The 14307-nt window shown below is 48.6% G+C and overlaps 9 protein-coding genes across 9 annotated transcripts; 5 read left to right on the forward strand and 4 right to left on the reverse strand.

Annotated features, from left to right (window-relative positions):
• Positions 1-18: 18 nt before the first annotated feature.
• Positions 19-2712, reverse strand: OGAPHI_003644 (uncharacterized protein; the record flags this gene model as incomplete). The annotated part of the gene is made up of 1 exon (XM_046204640.1): positions 19-2712. The coding sequence occupies one exon, from the start codon at positions 2710-2712 to the stop codon at positions 19-21; it is 2694 nt and encodes an 897-aa protein (XP_046060664.1).
• On the forward strand, positions 536-1762 carry OGAPHI_003645 (uncharacterized protein; the record flags this gene model as incomplete). The annotated part of the gene is made up of 1 exon (XM_046204641.1): positions 536-1762. The coding sequence occupies one exon, from the start codon at positions 536-538 to the stop codon at positions 1760-1762; it is 1227 nt and encodes a 408-aa protein (XP_046060665.1).
• A 138-nt stretch (positions 2713-2850) lies between the features above and the next one.
• OGAPHI_003646 (uncharacterized protein) lies at positions 2851-3225 on the forward strand (the record flags this gene model as incomplete). Its single annotated transcript, XM_046204642.1, has 1 exon — positions 2851-3225. One exon carries the CDS (start codon positions 2851-2853, stop codon positions 3223-3225), a length of 375 nt encoding a protein of 124 aa, XP_046060666.1.
• A 4-nt stretch (positions 3226-3229) lies between these two features.
• Positions 3230-4303, reverse strand: OGAPHI_003647 (uncharacterized protein; the record flags this gene model as incomplete). Its single annotated transcript, XM_046204643.1, has 1 exon — positions 3230-4303. The coding sequence occupies one exon, from the start codon at positions 4301-4303 to the stop codon at positions 3230-3232; it is 1074 nt and encodes a 357-aa protein (XP_046060667.1).
• OGAPHI_003648 (uncharacterized protein) lies at positions 4215-5066 on the forward strand (the record flags this gene model as incomplete). Its single annotated transcript, XM_046204645.1, has 1 exon — positions 4215-5066. The coding sequence occupies one exon, from the start codon at positions 4215-4217 to the stop codon at positions 5064-5066; it is 852 nt and encodes a 283-aa protein (XP_046060668.1).
• A 23-nt stretch (positions 5067-5089) lies between these two features.
• Positions 5090-11148, reverse strand: OGAPHI_003649 (uncharacterized protein; the record flags this gene model as incomplete). Its single annotated transcript, XM_046204646.1, has 3 exons — positions 5090-10356; positions 10419-10564; positions 11072-11148. The coding sequence occupies 3 exons, from the start codon at positions 11146-11148 to the stop codon at positions 5090-5092; spliced, it is 5490 nt and encodes a 1829-aa protein (XP_046060669.1).
• OGAPHI_003650 (uncharacterized protein) lies at positions 5700-7361 on the forward strand (the record flags this gene model as incomplete). Its single annotated transcript, XM_046204647.1, has 5 exons — positions 5700-5911; positions 5996-6019; positions 6145-6349; positions 6761-7127; positions 7237-7361. 5 exons carry the CDS (start codon positions 5700-5702, stop codon positions 7359-7361), a joined length of 933 nt encoding a protein of 310 aa, XP_046060670.1.
• On the forward strand, positions 10823-11395 carry OGAPHI_003651 (uncharacterized protein; the record flags this gene model as incomplete). Its single annotated transcript, XM_046204648.1, has 1 exon — positions 10823-11395. One exon carries the CDS (start codon positions 10823-10825, stop codon positions 11393-11395), a length of 573 nt encoding a protein of 190 aa, XP_046060671.1.
• Positions 11396-11415: 20 nt separating this feature from the next.
• OGAPHI_003652 (uncharacterized protein) lies at positions 11416-14223 on the reverse strand (the record flags this gene model as incomplete). Its single annotated transcript, XM_046204649.1, has 1 exon — positions 11416-14223. The coding sequence occupies one exon, from the start codon at positions 14221-14223 to the stop codon at positions 11416-11418; it is 2808 nt and encodes a 935-aa protein (XP_046060672.1).
• Positions 14224-14307: the final 84 nt, after the last annotated feature.

The raw sequence follows: 14307 nt of genomic DNA on the forward strand, positions 1-14307 counted from the left end.
ACCCTTAAATTCTAGAACCTACATAACCTCGTCTTCAGAAGACGACCCATCGAACCGCAGCCCGACCTCTTTCTCCTGTCCAGGGCCAAACCACTCGTCCTCGCTCTCAGACCCCTGGACCATTTCTTCGTCTGTGCTTTGCAGGTCCGTGTTCTCGTTGTGCTTGTCGGTTATATCTTTATGCAGGTCGGTTTCCACAAACTGGTAAAAATAACTGTTTTTGGCACCGCTCTTGACAATTTCCTTGGCCACTCTATTCAAAAACCGCTGGATCAGCCGCAGAGAGCTGCTGAATCGGGCCTTTTCCCTAGTAATGAACTTGCCGTGCACCCTCAGCGCCGTAGAAACCCAAATCAGATTGAACTCAAAGTGTGGGCTTTCCATGCATATCGAGGCAATGAAACCAACAAGCTTCTCAACATACACCAAAGGTAGGTCGCGAACCACCAATGCGATGTCTGCAACCTTGACCGCCTCGTAGACCTTGTGGATCAAATACGTTTCGTTCAGCCGGAACGCCATGACCAGAGCCGTCATGTACTCTCCGTCTTTCAGCACAGCCAGAGTGGCTTCCGGAGTCACGTCCACGTCCAAATCGAACGGGTCGAAAACAAGACTCTCGTCCACGCTGTACACGAGCAGACCCTCTGTGGAGGCGCACGCGAACGCATTGGCCGTTGGCGAGAACTGCACGCTGGTGACGCGGATCTCGGGCCGTGTCGAGCGTGCTGCCAAGTCTCCTCGGTTCGAGCCCGGCAGCATGCTATCGGCGCGTCTTCTGTCCTCGAGGTCCGATAACTCGCCGTCGTCGTCGATCAGCTCCATGGCCCCCGCGTCGGTCATGTTCTTCGAATTGAGGAACTGCATCGTTCCGTTCAGCTGCATGTTGTTCGACACCGTGAACCGTTTAAGGAGCACCTCGTTCGGCAGGTCGTACAAGCAGATCGAGTTGTTGTTCCCGGCAGCAACCAAAGACAGCCCGTCAAAACTGTATGCGATCGTCGAGAAGTACTTGCCTCTGGCAGAGTTGCCAGCGACAAAACGGTCCTCAACGTGTCTTCCTGTGATGATGTGGCTCTTGCCGTCGATCTGGCGCACCTGTTTGCCGTTCTCCACGTCCCAGAAGGTGATCTGTCCGTCCAGCGTGGCAGCAGCCACCTCCTTCGAGTCCGGCCGCATCGTCAGAGCCAGACACTCGTGCAGCACGTCGAACGGCTCGCTGGTTTGTGTGCGCGAGAAAATGTCCCAGATCCTGATCGTTTTGTCCCACGACGCACTGGCCAGCTTGGGCGAGCCCTCTGTTCCAAAACTTAGGCACGAGATGGGGCCCTCGTGGCCCGCCAGCTGGTCCAGAAGCTGCGCCGTCTGCACAGACCACACCTGGATGCTGAAATCATCCAAAGAACCAGCACACACAATGTCTCCGCTAGGATCCACCGCCAAACAGCTGAACTGCAACCGGTTCGTCGACGTGAACACCCGGAAGTTCCTGTACCGGATCAGGTCCCACGCGCGCACCGTGCCGTCCAGCGACGACGAGAACATCACCTGGCCTTTCTTGGCAAAGACAACCTGCGTGACTGCAGAAATGTGCTCCTCGAACGTGGCCAGACAGAACCCAGAAACAACGTCCCAGATCTTGATTTTTCCGTCGTCCGACGCCGTCACTATCCGTCCTCCGTCTGGCGAGTACGCCAGGCAGTTCATCGCGTCGAAATGGCCCTGCTGCTTCAAAATGTACGACTCAGACTGCCACTCGTAAACCAGCAATTGGCCCAATTTCTTGGACCCAAACGCAATCCACTCGCCCGTCGAGTTGACAGAGATCGTGTTCACCGCGTTGAACCCCATCGACAGCTGCTGAACCATCGTGAAGCTCGGCAGATCGTACAGACGGAACTCTCCGTTGGAAAAGCCAACAATCAGCAGATTAGACGGAGCATGAAAAGTGGCACATCGCACCTTGTGGTCAGAAAAAAAGAAGTCTTTAGAAATGATCCGCCAGCTGTGGTGCTTCTGGTCGTCTGGAAGCTCCTCCTCGCCTGGTCTTTCCGTGTACTCCCAGCGAAAAAGTGCTCCGTCTTTCGAAACTGTGTATATGATCTCCTGGTTTTTGTCGAAGAAGGCCTTCAAAACGTAGTCTCTGTGGCCCGCCAGCGTCATTTTGACGTCCTTGTCCTCTGTGTTGAGCGAAAAGATACGCGTGGTGAGGTCCTTGCTCGTAGACAGGATGTACCTGGAGTCTCCAGACCAGGTTATCGAAGTTATGTCTGAGTAATGGCCGGCGTAGACCCGGTGGCGCACAAATGGCGCAAACTGACGGTCTTCAGAAACATCAGGCGTCTTCCACGCCTGTACAAAACGGCCCACAGACAGCGCAAAGTGCGTTCCGTCTGGCGAAAACTGGAGATCGCGCACCTTGCCCTTGAAATTAAAGTGATGCAGCACGGTTCTCGCGCGGAAGTTGACAAGAATCGCCCGCCCGTCCTCGTCCACAGACAGCAGCAGCGTGCCCTGTTTGTTCAGGGCAATGCATGCGATATTCTTGCGATGCTCGTAGTCCAAAGAGTACGACTTGTTGTTTACCAGATCGAACACAGACACCCTGTTTCCGACGGGAGAAAGCAACAGCGTGCCCTCATCGTTGAAAACAAGGTTTCCCTGACGATACACGGTTCCCAAGAGGTTTGTAAACCGGAAATCGGACTTCATGGTTATGCTCTTTGTTAAAGATATTTTCTTGAAATTTTTTTTCCCAGTGCATGCTGGCCTGCACAGCCCGGAGATGGGGGCCAGAAAAATAAATTGAATTTTTTTAGCTAAAAATTTATAACCCCAATAACCGTCACCATGTCTTTATCTGCGCGGGTGAAGAACATGAAGTTCATGCGGATGGCCGACGAGAAGGGTCCCGTGGACGAAGAGGCGGTCGGCAGAGAGAAGCTCGTCGACCTGAGCGAGTGGAAGTCGCCCATGGCCGATCTTGTTAGGGAAAGAGCTAAAGCACGCAGGGCCAGAATAAAAACGGTTGGTTATACACAGATTTATCAAATGATCGAGCCGAAGCAGATCACACGGCTCAGGGCACCACCCAAGGAAGAGCCCAAGCCCGAGGAAACAGAGACACCGGCCACGGGGATCGCTGCTCTGCGAGCAGGCAGCCGGTTTGCGAAGCGGAAGGACGACGACGACATCGAGCTGCCCGTCAAGAAGCGAAAGACATAACCGCTCATTTCTTCTTCTTCTTCTTGCCCTCTGCTATCTCGAACCCGCCCTTGACGATCGCGTCTCTTGCGCAGGCGTTGATGTGCTTGAATCGGTCCGGACCGATGTGCGTGCCCCCAAACCACCGGGACACCACCACCATCACGTTCCAGACGTCCATGATCGAAAGCAGGTGCAGCAGGCGTCCGCCCGCCGCGGTCTCGCCGTCGTCGTCGCAGTCCTGGTACTGTGCGCCGGTGTGCGGGTTCTTGATGCGCCAGGCGGTCATATTATGCGACGCTTTCATAACTTTTCGATCCTGCTTGAGCAGGTCCAGGTACTCGAATGCGTCCTCGACAGAGTCCACGCTCCGCGCAAACCCAACGAACGTCGACTTGCGGTCGCTGATGGCCTCCGAGATCGACCAATTCGCGAGCGGGTCCAGTTGCCTGGCCGGTTGCACTTTTTTCGACTTGGCGTTGGCCCGTTCTCTGGCCTCGTCGTACTTGTAGTCGACGTACAACGACTCGTCCAGCTGGTCGGCCAGCTCCTCCGTGTCTGGCTGGTCGACCGTTTCGGCCTCCTCTGGCTCCTCAGACTGGAACCGCGAGATCTCCACCACGGCCTCTGCTGGCTCCTCGGAGTCGTCTCCGTTATATAGAATAGCATCGCACTCGGTGAAAAAATCAAATATGCACACAATCCCCGGCGTAAAGATCGAGTCCAGCACCTCCTGCAGCAGCTCGGCAACGTGTTTCTCGTCGAACCCGCGCCGGTCACACCTCACGTCTAGAATCTTGGGGATCTGCTCCGGGTACTCGTTCGTGAACCGAATCTTGATGCTGATGTACTCGTACTGGGGTATTCGGAAGCGGTACACGAGCGGACTGATGTAGTCGTAGCAGCCCGGGTAGATTGCCTCGAGAGCGTCCAGCTCGTCTTTCAGGTCCTGCGACATTAAAAAATATTTCAAAAAAAAATAACTCTTGTATAACCGCCAATAAATAACCATGAGCGTGGACGAATTGAAGGCCCGTGGAAACGACGCATTCAAGAAAGGAAACTTCATGGACTCTGCCAGACTGTACTCAGAGGCCATCCTGCTTGACCCTGCGGTTTCCGTGCTCTACTCAAACAAGGCCATGGCGTACCTGAACCTTAAAGACTACCAGGGGGCCCTAACTACATGCAACCAGGGCCTGCTCCAAACGGCTCCGGACGACAAGACAAAGGTGAAACTTTTGTGGAGGAAGGCCACGGCGCTTAGAGAGCTGCTGCGCTTCGAGGAGGCGAAAACGTGTCTCCATTCCGCGCTGGAGATCGACCCTTCAAATCAAACAGTTATAAATGACCTGCAGCTGGTAAACTCCAAGATAACCGAGTCAGAGTCCGAATGGATCGAGATCCCGATCGAAAAAGTGCGCCAAATCCCACCAGGATACCTCCCAGAAGCCAAGATGCTCAAGCTGGACGAAGTAGACCTCCCGCAATTGCCTCAACCAGATAATTTCCCTGCGTCCCCATCAGCTCTGTTTTTAACAGAACTATCCCGCAAACCTGAAAACGAAAGAAAATCTTATTATAACTATGTTATTCAATTGGATAACTCGGTTTACACCTCGCTCTTTGCTAAATCAGGCATCGACTCAGCATTCCTCGAGTTCTTCCTCGAAGCCTCCATCAACTACTTGCAATCAGACCAATCCCTTCTAATAAACAACATCGTCAATCACGTCCAATCCTTCGTCAAGACTCCGAGATTCTCAATAGCCTCTATGTTCATCCCAAGCTCTACGGTGGACACACTGTTCGCCCTGATCGAACAGAAAACGTCTCAGAACTTGAAATCAATCTGGAACTGAATTTCATTTTAACCACAAATATATCAACCGTGCTTCTTTGGTGCAGTGTAGTTCTTCAGACCTTTTCTTCTGTTGACCACCTCCTCCGGTTGCAAAAGAATAGAGAAAATCTCAGGCAGATACTCGTCAAAGTCCAGCTTGTACACCTTGGCCAGTATCACGGGACTGGCAAAAAGCACAACAAACACAAGCAAAATTAGCACCAGCAAAAGGAAGTACGCAACAGTGATCCGCGTCCGTGCTCGCCGCTTTCCAGGAGAAAACACAGGTCTCCGTATCTGGTTCCGTGGCTTGAGCCACAAAAGCAAGTAAGAGTGACAGCTGTCAATGTATGGAACAAACAGAAATGGGAACAAACACACCAGGATGAAATGGGACGTGACAAGATCGCACGCAAACACACTCATCTCGATGATCTTGCAAATGAACTCGCGTCCTGGCTGTGTCAAAGTATGGCATCCGAGTCCAGAAGTCAGCCATTTTCCAGACCACCACGATCTGTTCGACTTGTCGTGCTTGAACTCTCTGCTCAAGAAAACGATGGTCAAAAGCTTGTATATAACGCTCTGCAGCAGGAAAGATGCACAGATCCCCAAGATCGACTTCGAAACGTCCCAGTTCTGACAAAGAAGCATGAACTCAAAGAATAAGAAATGGTTGATGCAACCCAAGATGTGCGCAATGTTGGCAATGAAGTCGGGGAAGCCCTTGAAGATGTGCGAAAGAAGTGGCCCTGGAATCAAAGAAACCGGGAACAGCGCAAGAAGAATAGCAGCATTCACCACAATCGGACCAAGTGTGATAAAGGCAAGACGTAAGAGCGAGTTCGATGGCTCGCCAGCTCTGTACTCATTTTGTGCATTGGCAAAAAGATAGGCAATAACAACAACAAGAGCAACAACTAATCTGGACCCAACTTGTGCCACCAGGGCTGTCAAGAACGATGGACGTTTGTAATCAGACTCGAGATTGTCACCCTTGTTACCAAGCTTCTTCCGTTTGGCTCCAGTCAATTGCATTCTGGAAATTCTCACGTGTGTCACCCAGGAATCCTTTCTGTATGAAGAGTTTCCGCCAGTCAGCCAGCTCAAGAAGTTGCGGTAATCAACAAAGAATTCGGTGAATTGGAACTGGTTTGGATTGAAAAGGAATGGCGACAAGAACAATGCAATCACAGTACACCAGAAGTACAGGAAGGCGACGTTCCACATAACCAAGGAACAGTAGAGAAGCATAAGGAACATGGTGGAAGCAAAATAAAGACTCTCGAAACAGAACCTGCTGTATAGAACAGAGAAAGACACTCTGGTTGTGGAGAATCCTCTTCCGGTTGCAATATACTTTGCACCTCCAATTGCAAGATCGTTGACCAAAGATTGAGCGTAGATTCTGCAAACGAAAACTTCAAACAGTGGAGACATCGAGGCAAAGTGACGGGAGAGTCTTGTGAAACATTTCCAGACACCTCTTTCTGTCAGTTCCTGGACACACAATGGAATGAACGAAATGGAGAACACGATGAAAATCGACATGATACATCTTTGGACCCATGAAATAACTGGAATTAAACTGAAACAGCCTGCTGGCTGTCTCACATCGGTAATCGGCCGATCTTTGTCATATTCGCAAATGATGGAATCGTTTGTCAATGCCGCAAGGTTGATGCAGAATAACATGAACATTTTCAAAGAAAGCAGAATGAAGACGTTATTCAAGTGGAAACCAGGATGCGCATAGTAGAAAGACAAGAATCTGTCCAAAGGAAGTTGCGTTCCAAGATAGAAGTACTCACGAGAAAGCATTTGCTCTCCCATTCCTGCTCCAATCTTGGTTGTGAAGTTCAAGATAGAACCAAATCCAAGGTCTCTACCTTTTCCGCATTGGAAGTATTCACAATGCTTGATTCTTCCTCCACGCAACAAAGCATTCATACCAGCATAGATATCCTCGTTCAAATGCAATCCTTTTTGAGATTTAGAGACACCTCCTCTTGTGGTCATGAAGATCGAGTTCAAAAAATCAGGATGCCCGTAATGCAACTTTCCTCCAACATATGCCAAGGTACGCGCAAACAGAGTCCCGAAAGTTTGCTCCTTTCCTGCTGCCACATCTCCAAGAACACCAATATTTTCCGAGAAGATATACTCTCTTGTTCCAATGATTGCAACAGGGTTTTTGGGTGATGGTAGCAGATCGTTAACGTCTTCAACTGGCTCGAGATATGGGTCCGCTGGTGGGGCCAGCTCTTCGAATTCTGCCAGGATACTTCTGATCTTGATACATTCTTCCAGATAATTGTCTTGATTAGCATCAATCAATTGGATGTACTCTCCTCTGCAGAAGATCAAACAGTGGTTTTGATTATCGGATTTTCCGTCTCCCAAGATTGGGTTTCCTGAAAGCTTGATTCTGTACTTTGGTTTTCTGGATCCGTTCTCCATAATGTCGCAGCTACCATCGATCAAAGTCGAGTAGTAGTTCATTTCATTGGTCTCCGGGTCAATGTCATAGTCAATGTATGCAATTTGCAGTTCCGGATAAGTTCTCAACAGGAATTCCTTGCACTCGTCTTGCTCTGCGTTGAAATCTTTTAATTTCTGAAGGGAAACCACAATTCTGAACTTACGCTGTTCAACGACACTGGCTTCTTCCATTTTCTGCTCGTCTGTCGAATCGTTGATGTTTTCAGCCGAGTAAAGCAGTTTCAAAGCACGAGAATAGTTCATGAATCCAGAGATGGTACGATAAAGAGTTTGCGATCTCAAAGAAGCCCAAACTCTGGTTCTCAAGATGTACTCAGGAGTTGCGGCTTTAAACCCAACGGAGTAGAAAGCCAAGTCATTAATAGCATCAGCCGAAGCATTGCCTGCGTTGGCTTCCGACTCTTTTGCCAACAACTTTGTGTCTCTCACAAAGTTATTCCATTCCAAAGGATAAAGCTGTTTCAGATATTCCAAAAGAGTCACATTAGAGTACTCGTCTTCCTTCTTGATGATTTCTTGAAGAGACAACGTGATTTTCTCGGAGTGATGAGGAATCAAAACAGAGAATGTTGGCATCTGCTCAATTGGTAGCGGTTTAGGAATAGGAGTCGACAGAGAATGGGCAAAGAACGTCAATCTTCTGCTTGCTTCAGAGTTTGGATCCAGCACTTCCCCATTTTTGTGAGGACTTTCTCCATCTTCTTGTTCCATAAAGAACCGTGGTTCAGTGAGCAAAACGGTTCCGTCTGCGGTACAAGCCTGTTGGTAAATCAAGTTTTGAAGATGATCGATCGAGAGAAGATGATCTCTGTACATTGACACCACAATAGAGTTCCAAACTTGACAAACCATGGCTTTTCTCTTTGCAGCACTGCTAGCAGAGATGCTCTGCTGGGACAGAATTTTGGAAGCAATACGTTTCGGCAGTCGAATGAACATATTTCTCCATGGTGTCCATATAGAAACACCACAATAAAACGAGCGACAAACGGAGAAGGCCACATTCCACACAATGTACCAGAGATAAGTGTCTAGGAAGAACAACAGCAAGTCGGTGATCAGCATCAATGCCAAAATAATGGACGGCTGCTTTTCACACAAAAACGAACCAAGGTAGTATTCTCCAACACATCTGTTAAGCTTCATGATGCTCAGTTCACGAACCGGATCTCTCAAACTCAATGTCAAGAAGAAATAAGATTCAATGAACTTCGAAATAAAGACACCAGCCCATAGTCCATAGGATGCCAGCAGATTCTTACCTTTCAGTTCGTGGAAGGAGTCTGTAAAGAATTTTGCAGGTAAATATCTTCGTTTCTTCTCTGATCTAACGTTTCCTGCCAAAGAAGAAAGAGGAACAACAGACTGGAATATCACGACAAAAATGGAAAACAAGAACTGACAAATTGAGATAGCAAGACTTATTGGATCATCAACTGAAAGCCCCGAAATCAAGAAAATGTATAAGGAGGGACAGAAGCACACCGTGATGAAGGTCAAAGTTAGCACAATTCTCCAGAAAACAGACTGAGCTCCAACCCAGTTACGAGGAACAAAGATGGCTTCTCCAATCAAGGAGATCAGGTTGATCAATGAAACAATTGAACCAGCGAGAGATAAAGCAGACAAGGTTGCTGAAATACTTGGCTGGTTGTCTTTTGCGATCGAATAATCTTCTGTGTAGAAAGTGTAAGAGTTGAAGCAAGTGTAATACCAGAAGACCCCGATGTGAATGTTCCAGATTCTGTTGAAATTGACCAAGATATGGACCCAGGTTCTATGTTCTTGATATGTTTTTTGGAAAGCTTTCTTCCAAACAATTCTGTTCAGATACAGGTATCTTTCACACGGGAGATAATCCATAAGATGTTCCTTGGTATCAAGCTGTATCTTCTCTAGACCTTTGCGATACCAGAAAAGTTGATTAATGTCGTCATATCCAATGATTTTAGCATGGTCTTTGTCACGGAGAACCCATTTGTCACCAATTTTCTCATAAAGCTGATTTCTGTAGTACTCATATAACGGTGTGATTGCATGGTCGAGGAAATTAGTGGTGATGGGCTGAATCTCTTTTGTGAACTCCAACGAGTAGAAAATATCAGCGCAACATTTGAAGATGAAGCAAAGACATTCAGGCATGAATCTTATATTGTTTGCCTCTCCCCAACAGAGCAAGTAGATTGCCAATTGAATGACGCAATCTTCAGGAAGAAACGAGTTCATAGTCTGGGACCACCTGAGCTGAGACTCTTCCAATGAATAGTTGATGTTTTTCGCTTTTTGGTTTGTGAAACCAATTGTATCATCAACGTCCATCTGAGACCCAAAGTACCACTTTCTATAGTTTGAGTTGACTCCACCGATGTAATCTGCGTGCAAAGTTCGAAGCGCGGTGGTTGGGCCCATTCTGGAAGCTCTTGAATCCAGCATTCTCATCAGGTAGTCATACATGTTTTTTGTATTGTCGTACTGGAAGCCAAAGATTCTGGAGAGATGGATGAATATGGACTCGATACGCTGTTTGGAGATTGGAACTTCATTATCTGGCGTCCATGCTGGATACGGGTCGTAGTAGGTATCGTACAAGTCTGTGACACCTCTTTCTGCCAAAGTTTCGCCAGGGTTCTCAGCTTCGGCAAAGCTCTTGACACCGAACACGTCACCCAGCCTGTCGATGTTGTTCCATCTGCTTGTGTTTATGTATGGAGTTTTGAATGCACTGAACGGTTGTGTTGTTTTCTCACTTAGCGGCGAGTTTAAAATTGGCGATTTGGAACTGGTTGACGGCAGCCGTTTATTTGGCGCTATGAGAATTGGAGTTAGTAAATGCTGTTTTATAAGGATAAGTTTCTGGGGGAAATCTTACACAATCCGGTACTGCTTTCTTCGTCAGTGAAGTACTTTGAATCGTAGGCGTTAGATCGATATTGCTTCGACCGCTCATAAGGGTAGTCGATCAATTCGTCATCATCTTCTTCGCCAGAAGATCCGTCAGAAATCAAATTGAGCTGTCTATTGTAAGACATGATGATCAAGATTCACTGGCGCTATATTCGACTTGAATTTCCTCTTGTTTTCTGTGGGAAATTGGATAGTTTTAGCCTTTGAGAATAGACGGAAACAAAAGAAGGAGGAAAAATTCACCCACCTTTTATAAAAAAAGGATCGCATGCCCAGGCCGTACTCCAGACACCAGACACCTCGCACCTAGTTTAATATTTTTCGATCAAGAGATTAACACGTCCATAACAAAAACAAATTTATAACGCCATGCCTTTTGACGTTTCTCTTTACTCGGTCCAAGCGACCATCATTCTGGACAACGAGGGTAAGCGGTTATTTGCAAAGTACTACCATCCGCCACATAAAGTCTCTGATGACGAGCTAATTACCAGTGAAAAGAAACAGGCCAGTTTCGAGGCCTCCTTGTTCAAAAAGACCTTCAAGCTCAGTTCCGACATCATATTGTTCGAAAACAAGGTGGTAGTGTACAGAGAGTTTGCGGACGCCGCCGTTTACTTGCTCGGAGACCTCAACGAGAACGAAAACTTGCTATACAACGTTCTCCAAGGATTGGTTGGTGCCTTGGAGATCATTTTGAGAAACCAGATCGATAAAAAGTCCATCCTAGAGAACTACGACATGGTGATTTTGGCAATTGACGAGACTGTTGACGACGGGATTGTTTTGGAAACAGACCCAAGTGTTATCGCATCCAGAGTGTCCAAGCCTCCTACCGAAGACAACACCAACATCAAGATCGATCTATCAGAGAAGGGTCTTCTCAGTGCATTCAATTTTGCCAGAAAGAACATTTCTGACCGTTTACAGCAAGGATTCTGAATTAATGAGTTATCTAAAATCTATTTTCTGCCCTTCTTTGCATTGCTTTTATCGTTTGCACCTCCAGACAATTTTAGTTTCGAAACTGTGATGTTCAGCAACGAGTCCTGTTGGTTGATGTTTTCCATCAGGTTCTTCGAGTCTGTCCATGGAGCATTGTCCTTTTTCAGCGACTGTGTTTGCGACTGTAGTACTCTCATGGCTTCTCCAAGAGCTTTTCCTTTCTTCAATGGTCCCGGCTGCACTTTCACCTTGTAGGTGTATTTTGTCAGCGCGCTATATGGCGCAAAGACCAGAATACAATTGGCAATCGTGTCTGTTGGCTTCGGAGCGCTGATCAGACCGGAAACAATCTCGTAGTACGCTTTTGTTTCCACGTCTTCTCCAGAGTCCTCGAGCTCCGAAATCAGCTTTCTGAGCAAACGCGAGTCCTGCTGTTTCTTTCTGGTCACTTTGTCCACGGGCTTGACGATTTCCTGTTGCGTTTCTGTCGAGACTGTCTCCTTTTTCTGTTTCAAAACTCCCAAAGCTTCCATCTTGAGCAATCTTTCTTCCTCGTCCTGGTCCTTGTACTTTTGCTTGATCTTCTTGAGTTTGCTCTTCTTACCACGCACATTTGTGTTCACCGCCGGAGAAGCTGTCTCTGCAGGCTCTGACGGCTCTGACGGCTCCTCGACAACTTCTTCCACGGCCTCTCCGCCGCTCTCCTGCTGTTCTTCCTCAACACCCATTTTCTCCAGCAAACTGGTGAGCTCCGCGACTTTCTCGTCCACACTGCTGTCCTGGCTGGCAATCTCAAGCCCCACGTCCTCGTTCCGCGCTTTGGCCGCGTCCTCGTACTTCTTTGCGGTCTCCTGATCGCCCAGCCACAACAGCCCAAATCCCATCACCATATGGCACGGGGGCAGAAACGTCTTGTCGCCCTTGATGTTGAACATCCCCGCCGGCACAAGACTCGAGTCAAAGTCTTTCTTGGTCACCTGTGCTCCCGTCACCATCCAAGGACTCACCACCATCTTGTTGTCCCACGCTTTCGACGTGGACAACGAAAACGTTCCGGCCTGAAGCAGTGTGGAGTGCGGGATGTCCTTGTTCTTGAACGGGTTCTTCACAAACACCTTAAGTCCGTCCAGGTCGTTAGAGACCAGCACGTCGGTCGCCTTGTTGAAGTATCGGTAATAAATTAGATCCGTCTGGGTATCGTCACGGCCAGCAATACAAAGCAGCCCGTCTCCGGAAACAAACCAGAAGAACTTCTCGAACCAGAACTTGGGCCGGATCTGTTTCAACCCAGACGGCTCTTGGGCCTTCTTCTGGATCTTCTTCATGTCTTTCATGATTGTCTTTTCTGTGTTTTTGATGGCCAACGACGCACTCTGTTTCGTCTTGGTCTGTTTGTCCGAGGCGGTTCTCATGGCGTCGAAGTACCGCGTTGCGTTGGCAAACGCGGTCAATCCAAGGTCGATCGTCACGTCCACGGTGGCCGGAGCGTTTTCGTCCTCGCTGTCGGAGTCGCTGCTGTCGTCATACTGGTCCTGCGGAAGAATAACGGTGATCTCGTTCTTGGCCAGGTTCAAAGGAAGCTTGATCATCTGGGCAATCGGGTTCTTTCTTCTCTGTTCCATTGAAACCAGCTTCTCGATGTTCTTCCAGTCCATCTGCTGGTCTAACAAAGTCTGGATCGTCTGCTTGCACTGGTCCACTGCCGAGCTGTGCACGGTGATCAGCTCTCCTTTCTGGTAGTTCGACACCTTCTGATCCTCCAACTTCTTTATCTTGAGCTGCTGGTCGTCCTTCACCATCTGCAACCGCATGGCCGCGTTGGCTTCCTGCTGCTGTGCTTTCAAAACACTCTTTGACGACTCCAGCGTGCTGAAGAACTTGTCCAGCGTCTTGTTGTAGCCGCGAACCTGCTCGATCTTGACGTCCTCCTTGAGTTTGTGTTCTGGAACGTACGGATGGAACTCGTCGTAGACAAACTCCAGGTTGTCGTACGAAACCTCCTGCTCCGGCTTGTAGTACGGGTTCTGTTTACCAATGATGTAGCCAGAAACGGAGCCTGGCGGGGCACTGTCGAGCGCAGAGAGCTGGTTCTCGCACGAATTAAGCGCCCGCACCACGTTTGCGACCGCAGCAGCGTCGTCCAGCAGCTTGACGCTGCTCAACGACGGAGCAACCGAATTTTTCGCCAACTCGATCTGGATCAGATCAGACGACAGGTATGCGGCTTTCGAAAACAGCAATTTCGACAAAGTGAGCGGTTTCTGGCCCTCCGAAGCGTCGCGGATCCACCCAGTCACCTCTTCTGCGGTGAAAACCCGTGCCTCTCGCTTTGGCTCGTCCTCGAATAATGTCCGGTCGAACATCGTGTAGGTGACTCCGACAGCGTACCGGTCGTTGTTCTCGTGCTCGTCCACCAATCGAAACACAGACAAGATCTTGCGGTCTGCATCGAGCAGAATGATGTTTCCGGCGCTAAAGAACTCCAACACCAGGTAGTACAGGCCATCTGCGAACTCAAGCACAACCACACGATCTGTGCCGACCTGCTTGATATTCGACAGCCGCTTGGACTTGATGTGTTTTCTGAGCTTGGCGGCAAAATTTGACGGCTCTGGGGTCGTTGGCCGCTGGAACTCGGTCAAATACACCTTGAATCCGCTCTCGATCACTAAATTGGCCTTTGCATCAGGAACACTGAATTTCAGCAGAAACGACCGGCTGTTTGTCACCAAATTGTACACATTCTGCAGCCGAGTTCCCAGGATCACATCGGCGATCTCCTTCACCAGCAACCGCAGGTCTAAAGCACTGACTCTTTGCTTCATGATTACTCACTGGACTGAAAAATCTCGAGCCTCTAATTATTTTGAGGTGGATGACGTAATCGCAACGTTTAATATTAAGCCAGT

Source organism: Ogataea philodendri (genome assembly GCF_020536065.1).
Source record: "Ogataea philodendri strain CBS6075 chromosome Unknown scaffold2, whole genome shotgun sequence".
NCBI lineage: Eukaryota > Fungi > Ascomycota > Pichiomycetes > Pichiales > Pichiaceae > Ogataea > Ogataea philodendri.